The sequence below is a fragment of the Bremia lactucae genome, linkage group LG17 (assembly GCF_004359215.1).
Source record: "Bremia lactucae strain SF5 linkage group LG17, whole genome shotgun sequence".
Lineage (NCBI taxonomy): Eukaryota > Oomycota > Peronosporomycetes > Peronosporales > Peronosporaceae > Bremia > Bremia lactucae.
This window is the reverse complement of record NC_090626.1, coordinates 323985-346658: the sequence shown is the minus strand read 5'-3', so window position 1 is coordinate 346658 and position 22674 is coordinate 323985. Positions and strand designations below refer to the sequence as shown.

Genomic DNA, 22674 nt, shown 5'->3' with positions numbered 1-22674 from the left:
GCGTAAGGTTGAGACAATCGAGGTAACTTCTGTTTACCACGACGTGCGTGGCGCGAAGGACGCTGCCATCGGTGCAACGCACGCCACTAAGGTCGTGCGTAACCGTGTTTAAAACAAAGGCGTCAATGGGCGCTCGGAGGACGTAAAGGCCGCCATAGACGGCGCTTAAACGACAGAAACTCTGAGCTAGTTCACTAATTCCATACAAGGGCGCTAAGAACGCCGTAGTGGCAAATCGTCCGATTGACGTAACATAGCGATAAACTGCCGCGAGTCCTTGCCGACCGGAGAATTGCGTCGTTGTGGCTGGCAAAGTGGCTAACCCGACACAATACACAATGACGTGTTGCAACTTTTCCGAGAGGTGAAAATACTCGTGCAACACTTTGTGAAACGGTTCGTTAAAGAGCGTTGCGATGGCCACAGTGTTTGTTGCCGCACTTGTTTTGTTTTGCGGTCGTGGCAATGCCCGTCCAAGAGCCAATGAACGCTCGTTCTTTGTCTTGACATCTGCGTGCAAAATATGAGTGTCGCCATAATCGGCCACAAATTGAAGAAATTTCATCAATTGTCGTTTCTCGCCCATTTGGAGCAATTTGCTTTGGAACACGTCCTTTTTGGAACACGGCACGTGCCACACTGTGTCCAAGTTGCCACTGGATTTTGTCTGGATTTTATCAACTGACGGCAAGTGCACATACGTGCGCTCGATTGCCGCAAACTCGAGGTATCGCCCCACTCCAGATGTTATTAATGTCTCGACTACCTGTTCGGATGCGAGCAGCAATCGAGGATTTACATCCATACTGAACGACGAGGACTTTTGCAACAGTGTCTCTTTTACATCAATGGAACGAAATTTTTCTTCCAATAAATGGCATTCGAAAGAATATTGCATTGGCAAAAACCGATGTGTCGAGTTATCCACTGTTGCATTCGGAGTATGGTCAATTGTTTCTTCATCACTTAATGGCCGAGGAGTGATGGTCTCATTTTTCGTCCATCGCAAGAATTGGGCTAATGAGAATGATGCGTAGTTGCTGCCATAGTAGTCATTCTATGTACGACACAGAAAAAAAGAAACATTTACTTAGCTGGAATGTTAGTATTGTTGCCACTTGGGTATTGCCAAACCTGGTCAAGGTGCAACACTCGTTTTCCAATTCGTGCAAGTGCACTAATTCATAGACAAACATAAGTCCCATTTAATCAGAACGTGGCAAAACCCTAAACACGTACCCTGCCAGGATGGCCTCCACCATGCCAGTACCGACGAGCAGCACATCATACTTGGTCTCCTTCAGACTTGCATCCATGCCGTCGTATTTCTTACAACACACAGCGTAAAAGGAACTACAGACGGACGGCTCCTTTGTGCGTGAGTAGATGCGCGGCAGTATCCGCAACGCGGCAACTGCAAAATATTGATTGCATTGATTCGTTTACAACCTTCGGTATCGACTATTTCAAAAAACGAGGTACACAATTCGAGGTTATTTTAACTATTTCTCTTTAATTTAAGCGGTAAATGATGCAATTTGTCCTTAAATCCACTTTCACAACAAGAATAACCTTCATTAAAGCCACTTTGAATTATGCTTTTACAAACAATAAAATAAAATCTTCCTCGCATGTTTTCTCAAGAAAATTGCCGTAACCCAATGCCACGGTTTACAGAATGGCAACAATAGCGTTCCCAATACCCACAAGCGTGCAAAACACGCCTAGACCCCAAAAAATGCCCCGGTGTGGCTGCATGCAGTGGGCATACACGTACGTGTGGAGGCAACGCGCTACCGTGAAGGCAATCATGGCCCCAGCATGCACAACTGGGTTACTTGCGGCCAGAACACCGCCGCCAAAGATTAAAAGCGCAAACGGGATCGCTTCGAGGTCGTTGGCAACAATACGTGTCCAGCGGTGCTCGACTTCGCGGGCTTTTAGCACCTTTTCGTCGTCCGTCGTACTTAATCCATACGTCTGCTTGCCGCCTTTGCCAATGGTCTTGTTGAAACCCAGCACGGCGTCTTCAGGCGGACGGCCACCGGAGCGAAACTTTTTGCCACCTTGTACTAACGTCGCTAGCAAGAATTTGGCGTACAGCACGGAGCTGCAGGCGATATAGACCTTGGTATTGAGGTCGACCATGCTGCTTTTTTGGATATGGGGTCCGTAGGGATACCAATATGTTCTTAACGGTTAGATCCAGAAAGTTTCTTAAAATCAGGGATTGGCAGTCGAATTTACGCCAAAAATGGATTTTATAGATAGAATGATGGTAGCGAGTCCTAAAAACTTTGAAATTGTGTGGTCGCCACAGCCACAGCCCTAATGTTAAGGAACCTGAAATCTTTGGCCACTTTTTTAAAATTTCAATATTCTTACGACAGAGTCAGTTTTGCAATTCGAAGAATGCCGAGAATGTGAATAGAGATGGCTGGCAACACAACAAAGCACGGTGAAACTATGTCATACGATTTTGTACGTATACAAACTACTGATTTATGCAAATTTTCCCTGCCAGTTGGAAAGCAGTGACATTTTACCATTTTGTTTAATTCTCTCTAAATATCCCGCTCTGACTCTTGCCGAGGTAGCTTTGAGCCAACTGGACCTTTGCCCATACGCGAATATCGTAGCATATTCAAAGTTTATGTTTATCGCTATTTACAGCCATAGTAAATAGATTCGGCTAAGTTAAAGTAGCAATTAAAATTTAAAACTAAACAAGCGATCAAATTAGGGATTTCCTAAAACGCATTCTTCCCATTTTTCTAAATGTACCCCACCTGTAACGGGGTGTATCGTTACATGAAATTAACAGTTAAAGGTTCTTATTTAATATATTATCTAAGAGGTAGATAATATTTGGAGAATATTACTTAACATGGTAATTTTCTACACGCTTATCCATTGGTAGATATAGACCAGTATATCTACTCTTCCGCGGCCCAGTCAGCGCTGGACGCGCGCAAAGAGAAAGACAGGTAAGACTCGATTACATGTTTTGTATTAGTTTATATTTCAGTTAGTATTAAGTAGATAGAGTAGAAGCACTTAATTATTTAAATACAATTTTTCGATAAACCTCTTTAAAGCAAGTGTTTTAAGGAGAGTCTTCCTCTGCACGTACTAGTGTACGTGAAGTGACGTGATGCACCACTCGCACGGAGGCAGTGCGCAGTTGAGTTGTACTGAAGCAGTATTTGTCAGTAGTGCCCCGTTACACCACCCATAAACTTCCGGCCAATAATATCTCAGAAATTTTAACAAATTTGGCAAAAAGGTCAAACAATTCGAGCACGCGCTACGACTTTACACCGTTCATCTTTTCATACTACAAGTCGTGCATCTTTACGTGATACGAGTCGTGCTACATACAGCAATTTCCAGCTGAAATGTCAATAAAAAGCTTTTAAACCGAAACATGGGACTCCATGGAATCTGGTGATCAAGCATTGAAGGCTGCCGTGTTTAAGGGTGGATTCCTCTAAAAGTAGCACGGTCAAAGAAAGTACGCAACCGTTCGGAAACGGCAGTAAAGTTAAAGGTGTTTCAGTGCAAACATGCAGGTAGCCGCCACGCCACGATCCTGAACGTCCTAAAAGTGCAAGAAAAATAAGCTACAAGTGCTGCAATTGTCCTTTTTAAGCTATGATCAGGTTTATTTATGAGTCATGGAAAGTATTTTGAACACAAATGCTGCAAAGTCCTTTACAAGCTACCCTCAGGGTTGTTCAGGGGCCGTGGAAAGCAGTTCTGAGCAATGACCGCCACAACCATTAGTTTGTCCATTTTAGTGCCTACCCTTCCCTACGTCGACTTGCTGAGAACAAGCGCCAGCAGATTTCAACTCTCCATAACGCTGCTGTACCTCCAAGAATAATCATTTCAGCACTTCGGCAAAACAACGAGGCATTCTGGACTACGCCAGAAGACCTCGACTACATCACCCAAACGATGCGACGCAAGCGAGCTTGCAGGACGCAAACCTCTGGAGGCCCTTCTGAATAATTTGTCAATGAGTCTACGTCCTTAATTTTATCGAATTCGAAGAAATGGTAACAATCAGCCTACTGCTCTCCTTCTTCTTCATTATTCAGCCAAAGAGGTATGCCAGCACATCTGTGCAAACAAAGTCAGCCTGCTAGACTGCACATACAAGACCAACCGCTTTAGACTACCCTCGCTCCATGGAGTTGAAATTTTAACAAACAACCATTCATTTACGTTTCTTATTGTTTCATAACCGGAGAGACCGAGGAAAATTATTCATGTGCATTGGATGCAGTACAGTCAACCTTTTGCAATGACCTGCATTTATTTTTATCGTTTGCATTACCGATCCGGAACTTTCTTTATCAAATGTTATATAATCAGTGTTCTCCGACAGCAAAAACTTTCTCTGCCAATATCATACCCGGGATATTTTCTTTGGTAACTTGAACAAAAATCGCGATATACGGGTAGAAGAGAGCTAAGATGGTTTCTGGCTGATCGGACAAACCTCATTTCATCGTCATCCTTGGAAGATTACACATCAGCATTCAAAATGTTGCGCAGTTATTACTCGCTACGTGTGATGCGTTTCTTGAAGCTAGCGTGGCTCATTCACAAATACGTTAGCATTTATCTATCTTGACAGCTCAACTCCTTTACGGAGTTCAAACTCTAACATGCTGTTCCTATTCCTCGCTGTCATATCTCATCACACACAATAGTTTGTTTTTATGGACCGATCAAGTAACGCACTACTGTCATTCTACCACATCGCGTGTGGAAGGAATGCACGCGACTTCAAATAAATAAATCAATTAATATACTGGCGATTTACTAACTGCTTGTAGTAGGATAGAACTTTCTTGCGAGAGCTAAATCAACAAAATTCGGATTTGCAATGTTACACAATCTGTATGCGACGACAGGATTACACAGAAATCCGGTGTGGCAAGGAGTCCGGCGCAAAATATCAAAACATGCCTTGGATATTGCACGCAAACAATTTCGGCTAGCACAAATATCCCTCAACAACAACAACAACAACAACAACAACAACAACAACAACAGCAATAGGGCAACATTTTTCACTGGCGTGCAAAGACGAACGCTTGGAATTCCCTACAACATAAATTTAAGTGTCTTATTTAATACAACACACCTCACCAAAGAAGATATTGATTCGCACTGGTGACTTAATCAAACAATAACACCAACAACAATGACAGCATCAACAGTAACAGCAGCAGCAACACCTAGCATTGGTGAATATCGACGACGCACTAAGTACTCTAGTAAAGTGTTGTCACGGGAGCGGAATCCGGCTCCTCGTGCGCACTTACTAAGTAGGAAGTAGTTTTCAGACTGGTTTATATTTAATCGTACTATATATAAATACATATTTTTACCAATCAAAAATGTCATCTCTGTAGATAATACTATTATGTATGGCGAGCGTATATTTCTGGATACCTCACGTAATGGATGACGCTAGGCGTCATCCCTCCTAATGTGAATGCACCTATGTGCATCACATACACAAGAGATGGTCACAAATGTGAACCACACCCGAGTGGTGGGTCTACTTACTTTTTTAAATAACTTATAATCCCCTTAAGTACATCAAGTGTACTTAACAGGGACTAGGTGACATTCGGGCAACTTAAGCCCGTTTTCTCCAATTCCCCCTTTTAAGAACGAATGTACATTTTGAAATTCGTCGAAAAAAGGAGGAATCTGCGAGCTGCTCAACGCGCCGCTAGTTCTCTCAGTCACTCTAGCGACCTGTGTTTCCATGCACGGCGCAAAAGGTGCCACCTAAAAGGAACCACGTTGGTGGATCGTCTTGCAAAGACACCCACTCAACCTCGCATTAAGCGCACGCGCCACGTTAACACGCCGGTAGCGTCCATTACCTTAGTCGAAACGCCGACAGCAACTGCTGCTGTCACGTTAACGGTGCTTAAGGATCTATTCCACTTTAATAGTGAGGATGTTGATCCGTCGCTCATTGTCGACTACATTGAATCGACACCGTTTCCGCCACCTCATAGTAGTGATGCGGATAACGAGTTCATGAGGAAGGATGATGGCGCATTATTGCCCATCCAAACTTCTCACATTGCTCACAACATGGAGCAGCAACATTTACGAATGTTGTCTCGTCGTCTGCGCTGGACAGCGCAGCGACCATAAATGAGACCGCTGCACATAAAGGCGCAGTCGCTTCTCCATTGGGTAAAATCACAACGCCTTATGCTCAGACCATTATCCATAATGGTTCTGACATAGAGGATTTCGAGCCTAGAGCTCCGCCGACGACACGTGAACGTGCTCAGTCGGTGTCACAAGCCAGTCGTTTTGAACGTTGCGATGTGACGGGTGGCATATCACCAATGCTACCTCCATCTTGGTTGGTCTCGTCTAAACGGGCCAAGAGCGTCGCTCCTATAGCGCGCTCTTGTAGACCTTCATAAATATTATGGCGTCTTTAAATCATGGAAGGCTCAGGGAAATTGCTTGGGCATATTTTCGCGATCCCGGTCGTGTTGCGTTTAAATGAAACACCCAACCAATACGAGGCGAATTACACGCGCCGCTTTCATCCGTATTCCGATGCGATGAAATAGTGTTCGCAGCAAATTAATTTTGCCTGCTTGGGTGTGAGGGAAATTATGGGCGGTACTGTACCCCCTATTTCTTCTCACAACGCTGCTTCTGCTTGTTTATTTGAGACTAGCGAAGAGGCCTCAGCTGGTGCTCATTTTTATAGGCAGCCACCAAGCCGGGTACATCAATACGTACGGTATCGATCGGTTCCGAAGGGTCGAAACTTTTCGGGTAACCGTTCCAGTGGACGAGGATCTGATACCTTTTCCTCACGAAGCTGTGGGCAAGCAACCATCTAACAAGGAAGCGTTGATTCTTCCACCCGTATCTATCAGTGCAGGCGGCGCCCGATAGGAGTGGCGATCTTTTCCACCTACTCGCGGCTGCTTTATCTTCGTCCGTTCAGTCGCAGGCTTCAAGCGCTGCCGAACGACGTATTATGGATCTCGAGGGTAAAGTTTTGCAACTAACCTCGGATCTTTAAGATGTCCGAGCGAAGGCTCGTCAGGGTTATGAACGCTTGAAAACTCGCTTGGACCTTCTGGAGAAGATAATGCTGAGGCATTCGCGTTACTCGCGTAATGTCCCACGAACTCCGCGTCCTTTCGTGGTGGAAGGAGTCGGTCGGCTGATAGTCTCTCACCTTCTCCGTCCCCCTCACCCGAACGACGCTCGACTCACAGTCGGTGTCACCATCGGTCTCCTTAGACGGATGGGGGTATGCGACCTCAATTAAGTGATGGTTGATTTCGGCCAGCTTGGCCTTGGTCATTAGATCACTAAAGACACAAATTTACATCCCAAATCAGAAGGGTTTAACATTCTACATGAGTATTGTCCAATATTAATAGAGCTCACGCTGGCTGTCAAGATGGAGTTTCCTCAGCCCGCGTTTTGGTACCAAGAGGGTGCTTAAAGCACAAATTGAAATTTTTCTTATTAAAAAAAAGAATAAGTCAGGGCTAACTCAGGAGAATCGACAGCGCAAAAGCTGCCACTGACTTGACTGACTGCCTGCCTATCTCTGCTCTACGCTACAATGTATAAACATGACTCAAAGTGGAGATGGCTCGTGATGAAAAGTTAACAAACCTGAAGAATAAAAACATTGCTGGACATCAAATAACACGAAAACTTACTATTAAGGCAATCAAAAGACTCTCCATTCTGTAGCTAGACTTAACGAGGCAAGAAAAGTTCTTGAACTGCAAAATTCATCAAATAGAGCCAGAATGAGGTACAAATACAATAAAAAATTTAAGTCTTTAACTAAAGTGTTGTGGACTTAAAACTGATAAGTTGAGATTCTAAATTATTCTGTTATTTTCCAGGGTAAAATGCGAAATCAGTTCCTCAATGGCAGAAGACTACTTCTTGAAAATCTTGAAGAAGGCCATTTCATCTCTATAAGCCAAACTCAGCAATGACAACAATTTGACTATTTTACAAATCCAAAGTCTATCAAATTGACACGGTGCTTTCCTTTTTTAACTTGTACTGCATATACAAGACAAACAAGTTCAATATGCCTTTGTTACATGCTATTGGGTTTACTTACCCCAATTCAACATTGTGTTTATAGAGACATTTTAATCTCCCATAAATGATTCTCCATATAACAATATCCTCCGTTAAACAATACTTTTGATGTCTACCAGTGCCGTTATTTCGGCCATAACCGATATCCTCTTGTATCTGATACTTGTTACATTTTTAACAGATTATCATCTTGGAAACGGTCTAAATACCTCTTGTTAATTAACCATCTAGGGTTGTCTGGCGTGTATTTTTGTGCGCATTTTTTTTTGCCGTAGATCACGCAGGACCTTCAGCGCTACTCTGTGATCTTTGTTTTCGACGTTAAGCATTTATCCACAACGCTCACAGCATTCAGCTGCACTGAAATTGGTAAACTTCTTTTGTCAGACTCGTCGGAAACCTCGGGATTTGTTTCGGCTGCGTTGCCTAACACCAATTCTACCAGATCGTTGTCCGTCCAACGTGCGCCTGCTGCGCTTCCTCGATTAGATTTAGAAGGTACGCGACTGACATGGGATAGCGATAATGAAGGCCTCAGTGTCGAGGTCCGCTTCATTGCGCGCTTAAATTTGATTGTCGAAGAGTCCAGTGTGCATAAAGCAACCAGTGATGATCGATTCTGGTGCTCTGACCATACAGCTTTACTCCAGCGCATTGCCGCAAGCTGATCAACGTTGTGACTATTAGTAGCGCCTTGTTCGTTCCGATCGAGCGCGTCCAGCAGCGATAATGACGTGTAAAAGCTGCAATGGTTCCAGCATATATAGGCTAGAGCCAAAATGTGGGAAGGCGCATTATCGAATAGAAGTGTGACTTGTCGATTCTTTGCTTTTAATTCATCGTCAAAGCGCTCAAGCCACGTTTGCTTGTCATCCAGCTTTCTTATTCCAGCGACAAAAAGGAGCCAAGCTCCTCGCCCAATTTTTATAATAAATGCTCGTGGTTTTTGCGCATGACCGATGATGAAAAGTTTGAGCTGATGTGAGTAATCTGCATTTGCAGTGAAGGCAAAAATTAGTATTGTTCCGTATTTCTATGACCTTTAAATTTGCATGCGCGCAATGGTTATGGCCGAAGCCATTTGACAAAAGAGACCAGACTCATTGGTTATGTGGTTTATATGACAGGGAAAGATATTCGGTGATGGGCGACTGTTCGCGGCTACGACGTCAATGAAACGACCGCGCTGTGGTTCAAGTGAACATGATGTAGAGAGGCATAGAAATACATATAATAAATTGGTAATAGTTTCACATTTACACTCAGAGAAAGAAGTTGGGTTGTTCACACAGGAAATTTTATAGGTTATGAGCCCAAAACGCCTGAAGCCACGCGCGCAATGAAGGCGCGCCTGTGACACCGGACCGCAATCAGGTCGCCATGTCACCATCAACCGAGTCTGCAGAGGAAGGCACGTGTAAGGTGATCGTTGAAACCAGCAATGTGAATCTCAAGATCCTCGAGGCATTAACCGCCACGCAAAATCGCGTGGCTCGTCTCGAGCTTTCGTAGCTTAAACGAGAGGAGGAACAGCGCATAGAGAAAACTCAAGAGACTGGTGTTTCTAGTCAGCATTGAGAAGAAGTTTTGGTTCGTCACGAATGGAGATGAATGCAATCCTTTCAACTCTCCACGAGTGAGAGTAAATGTGCCGAGAGCTCCGCAGTTCCAGAGCTCTGTGTATCGACATCATCAAGAGTATATTGCTTTGAGGCAAGGCCAGGCGATTTCCCAAGCACCTGCACCTCAGCGGGCACCAGCACCAACGAATTTGCCTCCTGACTACGTTCCATAACAGATGGGTGGTATTCGAGTACCCGACACTCGCTATAGGTAACTATCAATTCGTCCATTCAATGGAAAAGAACTATACGTAGGAATAGGATCTGTTTTTGATTGGGGCCACCGTTTCGTCAGGCAGCTTTTGTTGGCCGAGATGGCATGTGGATTTGATTGGCCTGAAGAAGTCAAGGCTGGTTTACTTGGACATTACCTGGGTGGTACTGCGGAGCGATACTATTAGAAGTAGCTTGAGATTTGGTGGCAACAGCAACCTACTCTGCAGTATGTGATGGAATGCTTGCAACAAACGTTCCGGACGACAAATACCCAAGCTGAAGCCAAAAAGCTTTTAGCTGCAAGGAAATACCCGAAGAGGTCTTGGCCTAAACATTATTTGTACCTCGTCGCAGTGAGCGACGCGACTGGCGGTCCAGAAGCGTCAAAAGCGACGATGATCTCCGTCAGGAGCAGCTAGCCTTGCAACTTATATATCAATTCGCAAAAGTGTTTGAAGAGTCCAAGGTGCCTACTTCGCGGCGACAATGAGTTTTTAGGTTCGAGATCTGTGGCTGTGGCTCAGAATTCGATTCAAAACTTGACTGCGATGCTCGCAAAATCGTCTGGACTCGAAAAATCTCACGAAGCACTGGCCAACGACGACCTAGCACAAGTGAAGACAAATCTGAATAGGGCTGCGACGTGTGCGAAACGGGGGCTTAAATGTACAGGTTAAGTACATATGACGGATCATTATGACCATGTGGAGCGGCTGAAGACCCTGGTAAATGTACGGCGAGGATGGATGGCAATGTCCATTAGAGAGTCAACCAAACAATCTATTTGGTAGTACTTGAAATGATTACTTGTTACGCCTCTACGAATTTGCGTCACGTAAATGTGACTAAAAACGATATTAATCGTGTGCTTAATTTGAGACACGCGGAGGAGCTGCCCAAGCAAATGAAACTGACTTGCGAGGCACAAAGACTACTGGAAAGGATGTCGTACTGCATGCAGCGGGATCAAGGCCAAGAACAGAAACTAGGACTTGTTACAATTGCAACAAGGTTGGTGACATTGCGACAGATTATCGTGGAAAGAAGAACAAGAACAGAGATTACGGACATGTACGTGGAGTTAACATGACTCTTGCTGTAGCCGATGATTTGACCAACGTTCAAAATCAGCGGGTGTTTGACAGTGGTACCAGTTGTCAACTTGTGAGTGATGAGCGCATGCTGAACAAATCAAGTGATTGCGCAAGTGAATGCATGCTACCAGGTGGTGAAACGCTTCGTGTCACAAAAGTCGGTTCAGTCAAACTTTGAGTGCATGTTGCTGGTAAGTCCAGTATAATTCGACGGACATCAGTCTGTCGAATTATTCTGGACATAATGTCGTATGGGAAGCTGGAGGAAAAGGGTCTAAGTCTTACGTACGTTAATGGTGTTCGGTCTCTGGTGCAGGCCAGGACTGGTATCGTGGTAATCAGTGTTCAGATGAACAACCACGTACTGATGGTAAAAGCTGAGCCAGAACGTTCAGTCATGGCGCCGCGCGACTTTATCATGTCGATTACGAATGAAGAAGCAAATGCCAAAGTTGATTTGGATGTGCAAGCTGACACGTTGATGATTTTTTTCATCGACGTATGGCACATATATCTTACGACAACATCGAACGTACCCCTTGTTCAAAAACACAATTGAGCGACAAGGTGCGCGTGAGTTGTTTGACTTGTGCGCAAGGAAAATAAACAAAAAAACGATCAGTCGAAGAAAGATGTTGGCAAGAATTCTCCGATTAAAGGAATCGGACGGGTGATATGCAGCGATTTGAAGGGTCCAATGACGCCGGAGGATCGTCTAATTATTCGGTACCTGATTAATTTTGCCCATCATTAGTCAAATTATTGCCGCGTGTTTTTAGCTAAGACCAAGGACGCTGCAGCCAAGAAACTTAAGCATTTATTGGTGTTCGTCTGTTTGATTGTAACATTCACATTATGCGTAATGATGGAGGCGGTCAATATCAGAACGTTGATTTATTTTGCAAGAAAGCTTGGGTCGCGCGTCAAGTGTCTGAAGCTAGAAATCAAGCTTCAAACGGAAAGGAAGAGCGCATTTACATGACGATCTTAAATAGGGCCAGGTGCGTGATATTTTCCAGCGAACTACCTTTGTATATCTGGGGAGATACCTGGAGTACGCTGCATTCACACCAAAATGGAGTCCGAGCCGCTCAAAGCAAAATAGGGCATCGCATATCGAAGTGCCGACGAAGAAAGCTCCTGATTTAAGCTCTATGGTGGCAACGATATGCACAGTTTACAGGGTCCCACGCAAGAATTCTCTTCAGCAACGAGCACGATCGGAGTGATCGTTGGTAAGAGTGACGAGGTGAAATAATATAGTGTGTTTGTTTGTTTTTTAGCAAGAGAGAGACTCAGCATGTCAAAAATATAGAAACACTGACTGATGCACAGAGTTAACATATTCAGCGTGGAATTAAAGTCGAAATTGGTGACATGGTGACGTTTGAAGGAGATGAAGCAACGTGTGCTTCTTCAGAGATTGTCGCTTGAAAAACTACTCGTAACAAGACTCAGAAGAAGAAGAAGAACAAGGCCTGGCGGAGATCGCGGTATGAAACACGCTTGCACTTTCAAGACCAATAAATTTTCTTATTCTTAGTAAAGCAAGGGATTCGCTGGATGATGATCATCAGAAGGAGTTCATAACGACGGAAGTGAATCACATCACTAAACGTGATCCATTGAATTGTGGCGAGGCTATGAGAAGCAAATAGTCGGATGAATGGGTTAAAGTTATGGACGAAAAGCTGTCTGCATTAATCGGCTTGGCGTTTTTGATTTCATTTTGGAAATGAAGTAAAATCTGTTTCAATTAATGTCCTAGAGACATAAATGCCCTGCAGAGTACGTGGGTATTCAAGACAAAGACTGACGTACAAGTTAACATTGAGCTTTTTAAGGCCCGACTTGTTGCTTGTTGAAACGAGCAAAATTTCGCAGTTGATTTTTTCTTAGCATTCACTGCAGTCATGGATATGGCGACAGTAAAAATAATCATTTTGGCTCAAACGGTTATTTGAAAAGTTCCTGCTCATCATGGCGATGAGCCAAATGGCTACGCGCGAGCTGACAAGGAAAGCAAATTGGACATATACCTGCGTGTACCAGGCGGAATGGTTTTCACGGATGAAGAGCTTTAACAATTTGAAGCCAAGACTTGCGACGAGCTTGTGCTAAAGTTGAAGAAGACTTTGTATGGCTTAAAGCAGGTTGAGCGTGTGTAGAGCCAGCTGCTTCAAGACAAGCTCAGTGAAGCTGGTTTTCGCGATGCATTACTGATATGTGTCTTTACCACAAAGTAATCGATGGAGACATAATACGTGTTGGTGTATACGTCGATGTTTTTTAGTAATATCGACTCGTGCTGATCTGATTGAAGAGTTTTTCCAAGTCTTTCATCTCTGTCGATCAAGCAGCTTGGACGCGTCAGCAAATTTCTCGTAATGCGCATTGTAACGATGAGAATGGCGGACATTTTGGATCAACAAGAAGCAATTAACGAGATATTTGTAAGTTAAAATATGGAATTGATTTAAGGGATACGCGCACCAATTAATGACGATTGCTACGACTTGTCTCTTGCACATGAAGATCTGCTACCGGTACACGCAAGTGAAGATCATCCAACTGTGAAGAGTTTCCAGTCTCTTGTGCGCAGTCTGCTACGGGTGGCACGGCCAGATGTTGCTTTCTCTGTTCGTAAAGCAACAAGACAAACACATCAGCCAACTGTTCGCGATGAAATTTGACGAAACGCATCCTACGTTACCTAAAAGGAATTCAAGCGCTCATGATGCACATGTCCATCGATCATCCTGATGTAAGTTCCTTGAGACTGTCATCATATAGCGACGCTGATTTTGCAGCAGGCAAACCCGATCGTAAGTCGTTGACAGGTGGAATCACAATGTAAAATAAATTTTTTATTTAATTTAAATAAAAAAATAATTAAAGCTAACCTGGACTTGCAAGAAACAAGGTGGCGTTTGATTGTCGACAAAGGAAGCAGAATTTGTCGTCGAGTCAGACGCGACTCATGAGCTACTTGGCGTCCGGGAATTGCTGCAGGAGCTGGGCCTCGCAATCTTGATTCCCATGCCAATGATGGCTGACAACCAGGCTGCCACGAAGAACTTGGAGGGGGAGTGATCACCTACAAAAGAAAAACACATTGACATAAGGGTCAAGTTTATGTGTGATCAAGCGATACGTGGATTGATAGCCTCACAATACGTACCTTCGGACAAGATGGTTGCTGATGTGTTGACAAAGACGCTGAGTTCGCAAAGTCTGCGCGCTCTTGTGAACCTGCGTTAACCACAAGACGGCCGAGATGTAGTGTTGGAAGATGGGGTTGATGTGGCTTCCATGACAGTGGAAGATTTTCGGTGATGGGCGACTGTTCGCGGCTACTGCATCAGTGAAACGACCGCGCTGTGGTTGAAATGAACACGATGTAATGAGGTAAGGAAATACATATAAAAAATTAGTACCAGTTTCATATATACGCTCATAAAAAGAGGCTGGGTTGTTTACACAAGAGGCTTATATCATTCATATTACAAATGTCGCGTAGCTCGTATTTTTATTGCTTATTTCAGAGCTGATAGCATTTCTTCGATCGAATCCATGTCAGCAGATCCGCTCATGCCGTGCGACTTGAAAGCCTTGAAGCCATGGCGAGACTTGAGCTCCTCAATTCATTCATTTGAGAAGGATGGCGCGTTTACACTATTAAGGTGTTCTGCGAACCTTGCAGCTTTTGACTTGACAAGCTCTGTTGTGATACAGACACGCCGGGCTATGCATTGCAGATTCCACTTGATCTAGTTTAGGTGTTTGGCAGTGCGAGCGCGCTACAAAGTTCATATGCAGTATTAGCAGATATTTGTGTAAACAAGAAGATTTCCGAAAAACAATCTACCTTTGCCTCGAGGCTGGTTGAATGCATAGCTTCACATTCTTATCGCTTTTTCATAAAAGGATTATTGTGCTTTAAGTAGGAGGCTTTGGCAGGTTAAATTATTGCTTTGCCCAAGCGCAAAGAGCAGCTTAACGCAAGCGTGGCATCTCATCATGTTTTTGGTAGATTTAAAGTTTTTTTGTCGTGAGGTTTCGAGAGCTAAATTGATTTAAAATCATCTTTCTGGGGGGGGTGGAGTATTAAGATTTTATTCTTGTTGTGCTTTGAGTCGGAAGGAAGAAGAGCAGTTTCACGCTTGTTTTGATTTTGCGGCGCATGGCGTTTCCATCCTATCAGAGTGCGCACCTCTTTTGCTCGATGAATTATCAACTATGAGAAGCATACCATGTATCTGATATCCTACGATACTTGATATTTTTGTTGTCCACGGAATAATTCATTTGAAAGAGGTTAGACTGTAATACCTTTACATAAGTTCTGAGAATAACAGTTAAGTTTGCACATTAAGAAATATTCTATAAAAGTTGTGGGAGAAACATTTTAAGTAGAAGCGGTTTATTTTAATATAAATAAAGAAGATTTTAGAGAATCGTTGTGGCAATATCATTTTTAGTTGTTGGGATATCAATACCCTAAATCAGATGACAATAATTTTATGCATCTTTTTTATATTCTCTTTATGAGATAATATTTATTCTTTTAAAGGAAATACTATTTATGTAAAGGTCACCCCGTTTCAGTAAGCTCGAATATCTAAGCCCGTCCAAAATATTTTACTATATGAACGAGCCACAAATATATCTAATTTTACGGCAAACAAGGCAAAGTCACGTAAAAGTCTGCAGTTCAATTATGTATTTTTTCATAGCATATCAATCTAAATAATTTAAGTAACATTCACCTGACCACTTGCAAAAGCAACTGCTTCTTATTTTTTGTAATTTTCCCTATGCACTCTTCTATAATTCGTACGAAAGTGGTGGCTCTAAGTCACGTTCAACGTTGTACGAATGCAATAGGGGCGGGTGTCGCACCCTATGCTTCCGATTATCCACAGCCGTATCCGACTACCCTATAGGTGACACACAAATAAAGGCCTGAGTAAGAGCAAGAGTACCATATCGAGAACGTTTTAAGAAATTATAAAATTGATTGCTTAATTCAATAAAATTAATAGTGAATACAAGTAGAGCTTGGATTGCAGTATTGCTAGCAATCAGAAGATGATGCCGCCGGATCTTTAATAAAAAAATAGAAAAATCGGATGAGAAAAATATACTGTGCTACATGCGCCTAAGAAAAACTGGTCGTTTTTTATTAGCAACGGAGGTATTCAGAATATGAAAAATAAGATTGCTGCAACTCTCTCGCGAGTTGCCTAGTATCAACAGGAGGAGCACCTGAGTGAGCTTACCCAGGTGCTTATTTTGACTACTAGTTGCAATTTCGATTTAAAAATCGGCAATCGATATCAAAGAATTTTTCAGTATCGAATCTGTACTAAAAGCTTTCACAGGACTTACGTGCAGTCTCATTACCAACGCGAAGTTGCTCTTTTAGCCCCGTAACACATTCAAAATTAAGTAACGATACGAAGTCAAGCTTCAGCAAATTATCTACAAATCGCGCGTCTAATGTTACAAATCGTACGACCCTCGTTTAAAAGGATTGAATATGTTGGTTATTGGGGCTCTGGTAGACGAGAAAAGAAGAGGTGCAACATTTTTGATCCTACGTGGGCGTGCTCAAATTTGCACTTGCCTATTTGCAAGAAAATGTGCCGCAATATGATACGGTCGTTATATCAAAAAAGGTGTCGAAAGCACTACATGTTGCAGCTGCAAGTTTTTGCGATGGAAATGCCACAGCAGTGGGAGAGATGACTACTTCTGTTTCTGATTTTTAGCCTTTGCTTGAAAAAAATCCAGGACGTATTTAATCTCTTTTTACTCGTCGTCATAGCGTATGCTCTAAACTACCGTGTCGTGTTCTGAACCAAGCATTTGTGCCTTCGTATATAGATCGCCACGCCGAAATCAGTGGAGTGTAGTGATTTATATCTCACACGTGTTTGTACCACAAGGACTCGGATCTCTTGCCGACTTTATTTTACTACAATTTCGTAGTAAAAACCTTCTGTAATACAATCACTCACGGCCTCGTTGTAAACGAACGAATCGGCAAAATTTGCAAAATTTGCCGAATTTGCGCCATGTGCGACAAACTTTGGATCCAAAACGGGATACCGTTCGAGGCACGCCATCGCATTTGGTTCTATCGTCTCACGGGTGTGGCCACGGCCCGAAATGCTTTTCCAGAACCGTGGACCGGCTTGTTGAAAGTGGTTGCGTGGACCGGCTTGTTGAAGTGGTGGAAGTATCACATAAGCAGACGGACAGGCGCCATGGAGCCGACTGTCGTCATTGTTGCAATGTTTAACACGAGTGATTGTCTCGAGACGTGCTGTCGATGCCAAGAAACTACCGCATTGACTAAAATTCAATGCAAAAGAGAGACTTGTCTAAATGTTTTTGTTATCAATTTTAATTTTAATCCTCTCTCTCTACATGGGATTTTTACGACACTCGATATGCGTCTAAAATGGTCTTTTAGAAATGGGCATGACTTGTGTGTTTATTGCCACATGCACACACGGCCTAAGTAGGTTATTGTTGCCTGTTTATTGTAGTGTGCTCAAGGACACTATCACTTTTTCATTACGTCCTTTTTGGCCTAGTAAGGGCCATTAGAAACTTATCCTAAACAATTGGCCGTGGGCCACACGTAATGCCATCATGAAACAGTGAAAACCATGGCCGCGCCAATTCGACGCTGTCGTTGCTTTGTAAAAAGAACAGGCAACTCCATAGGGTCCAAAAGTCGTTCAAACGAGGTAATTCGTCCCAAGACCGCGCTTTTTATGATTTGCAATCCTTTGGATAGGGCACTATTCCAAGGTGTCATTTCGTGGCGTCTTGGTGGCGTCCCCCACACTCTCCGTCCCGTCTGTCGAGCCTTTCATCGCGGTTTCACCTCGCGGCAACCGCCGACAAAGACTGAGAGTCTCCGACATAGTAACTGACTGACACCCGCAAAATACCCTTTTAGCCACTTTCGAGTTTACGACGCCCACCGCACGCGCCGTAAATTACCGGTGTATTGAACCCATTTCGTTTCTCGCGCGTCCTTTTTTCATGGGCAATCACTTGCCTACCTCGAGAAAGCACCCAAGGTCCTTATCGAGTCGATTCAAACGTCGGCCACAGTCTCCCGTGCCGTACCACGTCATGTCGCCCACGTCCCCGGTCGTGGCCGGCACGAGTGCTTCGAAACCCAAACGTTGTTCCCCAAGTGAAGGCGTGACGAGCGAGTGTGGCACGACCGTTTCAATGACTGACTCGCATTGGCCTCGAATGTCGAATGTCAGTGAAAAGAGGGAAGTTCCCTCGTTAATACTGAATCCGACCACCGAAGAAGTAGAAATTTCGAAAAGTGCCAGTGACCCACTCAATCATTCCCTCTTGGACGACCACGCACGACGAATTCACACTGCCGAGCGTGTTTTGCTTGACATTGCGAAAGAATATGCCGCAAAACGAGCCGCGGGGTTAGTCCCGTCGAAACCCGTGCCTGCACGGACCCTACTGTGGGAAGAACTCGAACGACGCGCGCAACGAGTTCGCAATGGCACTTGTCGACGCGGCACGTGTGTCTTTGGTCGCGACTCGACGGAAGGACCTTGTGGGTGCACTTCGTATCGAATGAAATCGAGTGTCTCCGAGAAGGAAGAACCGGCCACGTCGGGAGGCATTTGTGAGTGTTGTCACCATGGCGCACCGTGGCATCGATTGGGAGGTGGGACAGTGAGTGAAAACACACAGAGTGGCTATTTATTGAGTCAAAAAGGATCGAAAGGGGCGATTCGAAAAAATAGTAGTTTCTTACGACACTCTATCGAGTCTCTTGGGAGTGACTATTATGATGAATACGATCCCGAGTACGAGAGTGACGAGAGTGACGAGGACGACGCAATTGCAAATGAAGTGGCGAGACCGTATTTAATGATGATGCGCACGCCGACGCCTTCACTCACGCAATTATTTACACGCAGTGAAGGCATGGCACCACGTCGTGAGTCACTTGTGTCGAGTAAAGAGAGGTTTGGCTTACCTCCTCGACTCTCTAGCACGAGTCGCCAGTTGGATCAATTATTAAATGCCATTGCCAAGTACCGCGCCGTGGGATTCTCTGAAGCAGCAATTGAAGAGAAAATTCGACAGGATTTTCCACCTACTCAACGATTACCTCTTGACAGTGTTCGAGTACGCGCCACAAGTCGATGAGTGTTGTAATCATTTCGAAACGTTTCTAGTGTAACATTAATTGTGGGTTTTTTGAACAACGACACCCAAGAATCAAGATATATATATATATGTAGAGTTATTCACCCACTTTGTTTTTTCTAAGCACCTTCCTCTATAGTGGAATCTTTTGCTCCAAGTCCAAATCTTGGTTTTCAAACAGTGCCGTCACGTGCATCACCACGGACCACGTGATTGCTTGGCCTGGTGCCATCCTCGTGAGACGTGGAAGAAGGCCCTTCCATAAAGCCCCGACGCCTTCTTCGCGCGCAATGACTTTCAGCGCATCCACAAAGCCCTTGTACTTGAGCTCTTGGCCTTTCACCGTCTCCTGGGCCATTAAGCGCGTCTTAAGTACGTCCATGGGCGTGTTGCACATGGGTCCAAGTGACCCTGCAATTAAACCGTTAGCCACAGTTGCATACGTTGGCAACCGTTTGCCATCGCCGTCCTGTTTATCCCACACATGGTGGTTTAGCCACGCAAAAGCCATAAAATTAAATGCCTGGTTACTCCCTTGCCGGGCCATGGTTGGCACATTGCCCTTCCAGAGCGCTTGGACGCCTTCGTGGCGTATAATGTGTCGTGTACAATCCACCGGGCCACGAAAACGTCCAATGCCAACTTCTTGTTGCATGCGGGTTTTAATCACTTCAAAGGGCGTGACAATAATTATGGATTCAATACATCCGGCCAATAATCCCGCCGTGAAATTAATTCGAGGGGTTATGGGATTTTCTTTGCCACCGGCAATTTGTTCTTTAAACCACGCAAAAGACCCAAATCGAAGGGCGTACTTAAGCACCATATTAGTCACAAAAGGTGACAGCCCTTTGTACAGCGCCATGCCACCTTCGGTCTTGTAAATATGTGACCCACAATGAAACATACCCTTATACTGGCCCGTCCGGTCGAGCTGAAGCCGTGTCTTTGTTACGTCGAGAGGCTGCAAGATGCACGCTTCCGCGACGCCACCAGCCATGCCTGCCATCATTTTGACGTATACAGGCACGTGGCGGTTCTTCATCTCGGCGCCCATGGCATCTTTCAGCGCACTAGTGGCTAAGAGACCGTCGTGCGGGTGGTGCATCTTCGGAGTTGGCATGAATGCCCAAAAAATATAGCAACGTGGCAAAAAACGGCAAACCCGAGGGGCAACACGAAGGCAAATACAAGAATGATTATATTTAAAAAAAAATGCAACGCACAAATGGGTCACTGCCGCAGGGGTCGGGGTTCAAGACCCAGATTTTCCACAATAATATTGCCCCATTTCAACCTGAAACGACGTGGCGCAAACGGGGCAAACTTCACGTCGAGAACGTGCTGTCCCAATCGCAATCAACGTGCTCAACCGTTTTTAAAGAGCGCAGTCTAAACGTCCATGAGATTCGATTGGTTTAGTTTAATGAAAGGAACGGACGAGTTTACAATCGTGAGATCGAATGTTCGACAATAAACTGCTGATTTTTTTTACAGGAAACCACTTGTTACGTATCGCTAGTCAGAAAATGACGGCGGGGCGTCGACATCCGACCTTCGAATTAAAAAATGTTAAACGACTACTCGAGATCAAGTGCGCACACTAAATTTACATCGATTTGGTTTTATTCGATATTTTTTTTAACGTATAGATTGGGAAATATAAAGCCCTTGACTTGAACTAGGGTGTTCACAATGTAGCACGTTACATCGAAGCAGCAGATACACGCACGAGGTTTCACTGCCAAGCATCGACGTGGAATTCGACACGTTATATCACGTTGGAAGGAGGAGGATTCCGTAGAAGCTGTAAGTTTCTTTATCGTGCAATAGGTTTCCTTTAAAAAGAATTTTACATGCAAAACCGCAGATAAAGGATGGAAAACCGCCAATTTCTTTTTTTCTCATAAAAGGCACCAACAATTATCGAATATTAGTGGATTAAGTGTAACCAGCTGAAAAGTATCGTATGAATCGCTCATTTCTGACGGCAGCAGCGAGGCCACGAGAAGGAGACAGCCTTAAGATTATATTGCGCTCAATTGAATTCGTTGGCATATTTCTCCTTGGCTTGCTTTTCCATCTCTAGATTTACACGGCCCGTCGTTGGATCCGTACCTAACGGACGTCGAAATAATAAAATATGCGGCTCGGGCCTTGAGTATTTATACAAAAAGGTCAGCACCTGCACAAATCCATATTTTCACCGTTGAGATGCACGTACTTATGAATCGCGTAATGCACCCACCCGCGGCTCTGTTGCACGCCCAATTGCCGCCATTCGGTCTCCGTTAGTAGACGGTCGGGTAGACTACGTTGCATCTCTTTCGGCAAAATCACGTGTCTGCCATCGGCACAATCAGAACCAATTAATTGCAGCAGTAAGGTTGCAAAATCGATTGATGCAACTGAGCATCATTCCCTTCGCACCTGTACTCGTGTGTGTCGTCCACATACTTCTCGGAATACTCGATGCGCGACGACAAGTCGGGCGTCATATTCCTCGCGCTTGTGGCCTCACTTTTGCTGCGAAAGACCGAATTGGCTACATTCGGCATCGGTATTTCTATTTGACTAAGTACGAGTAATTTGAGTGCCACGACGGTATCAGTATCGAGAATATTGACCAACGGCTTTATGCTCAAAAGTATTCTTATAAAGAAGGACTTCGAGTAAGTAAAGTCAGCTACGAACCTTGAAAGACCGCATAGGAAAAGCACTACGAATATGGAGCTGTTAAGAGCATGAAGACGTAAATAAAGAATTGCATTACTCTTTTTTTGCCACCCACAATAGGTAAAAGATTTCCCATAAAAGCAACAGCATAATCAGCTACCAATACTCAAAGAACCAAAAGCTTCACCCGACCCCTTCTCATCATTCATTTGCTTAAAACGAAGCATTTCCTGGCCAGCGCGGGAAGGGGATCACGTCGCGAATGTTCTCAATACCGGTGACGTACCGAATAAGGCGCTCAAATCCCAACCCGAACCCCGCGTGGGGGATGGTGCCATATTTGCGCAGGTCAACGTACCACTTGTAATCTTCGGGGTTCGCCCCGGACTCACGGATTCGAGCTTCCAATACATCCAGACGCTCCTCCCGCGCCGATCCACCAATAATTTCGCCAACGTTCGGTACCAAGACGTCCGCGGCAGCCACCGTCTTCCCATCGTCATTCAACCGCATATAAAAGCTCTTGAATTCTTTCGGATAATTATAAATCACCACTGGTTTCTTATACACGGTTTCCGTCAAATACCGTTCATGTTCCGACCCAAAATCCGTGCCCCATACCGGTTTTACTGCAAATTGCCCCGCTTGCAAATGTTCCGGTTCCAACAGCAACGCAACCGCCTCGGTATACGTCATCCGTTGAAACGGCG

General features: G+C 44.4%; 6 protein-coding genes across 6 annotated transcripts in view; 1 reads left to right on the top strand and 5 right to left on the bottom strand.

Annotated features, from left to right (window-relative positions):
- Window positions 1-1355, bottom strand: part of CCR75_005918 (uncharacterized protein) — a 2099-nt gene extending 744 nt beyond the window's left edge. The window contains exons 1-3 of the mRNA XM_067963992.1: window positions 1240-1355; window positions 1135-1177; window positions 1-1057 (exon numbers count right to left, since the gene is read on the bottom strand). The exon at window positions 1-1057 is cut by the window's left edge and continues 744 nt beyond it. Coding sequence (XP_067823322.1) covers window positions 1-1057; window positions 1135-1177; window positions 1240-1316 — 1177 coding nt within the window. The 5' untranslated portion in view covers window positions 1317-1355. The remainder of the gene's footprint in view (window positions 1058-1134; window positions 1178-1239) is intronic.
- A 316-nt stretch (window positions 1356-1671) lies between these two features.
- On the bottom strand, window positions 1672-2148 carry CCR75_005919 (uncharacterized protein; the record flags this gene model as incomplete). Its single annotated transcript, XM_067963993.1, has 1 exon — window positions 1672-2148. One exon carries the CDS (start codon window positions 2146-2148, stop codon window positions 1672-1674), a length of 477 nt encoding a protein of 158 aa, XP_067823323.1.
- Window positions 2149-18147: 15999 nt separating this feature from the next.
- On the bottom strand, window positions 18148-18756 carry CCR75_005920 (uncharacterized protein; the record flags this gene model as incomplete). Its single annotated transcript, XM_067963994.1, has 2 exons — window positions 18148-18400; window positions 18494-18756. The coding sequence occupies 2 exons, from the start codon at window positions 18754-18756 to the stop codon at window positions 18148-18150; spliced, it is 516 nt and encodes a 171-aa protein (XP_067823560.1).
- A 665-nt stretch (window positions 18757-19421) lies between these two features.
- Window positions 19422-20411, bottom strand: CCR75_005921 (uncharacterized protein; the record flags this gene model as incomplete). Its single annotated transcript, XM_067963995.1, has 1 exon — window positions 19422-20411. The coding sequence occupies one exon, from the start codon at window positions 20409-20411 to the stop codon at window positions 19422-19424; it is 990 nt and encodes a 329-aa protein (XP_067823559.1).
- A 92-nt stretch (window positions 20412-20503) lies between these two features.
- On the top strand, window positions 20504-20710 carry CCR75_005922 (uncharacterized protein; the record flags this gene model as incomplete). The annotated part of the gene is made up of 1 exon (XM_067963996.1): window positions 20504-20710. The coding sequence occupies one exon, from the start codon at window positions 20504-20506 to the stop codon at window positions 20708-20710; it is 207 nt and encodes a 68-aa protein (XP_067823558.1).
- A 380-nt stretch (window positions 20711-21090) lies between these two features.
- Window positions 21091-22660, bottom strand: CCR75_005923 (uncharacterized protein; the record flags this gene model as incomplete). The annotated part of the gene is made up of 4 exons (XM_067963997.1): window positions 21091-21444; window positions 21513-21632; window positions 21719-21940; window positions 22251-22660. The coding sequence occupies 4 exons, from the start codon at window positions 22658-22660 to the stop codon at window positions 21327-21329; spliced, it is 870 nt and encodes a 289-aa protein (XP_067823557.1). The 3' UTR covers window positions 21091-21326.
- Between the last annotated feature and the right edge of the window lie 14 nt (window positions 22661-22674).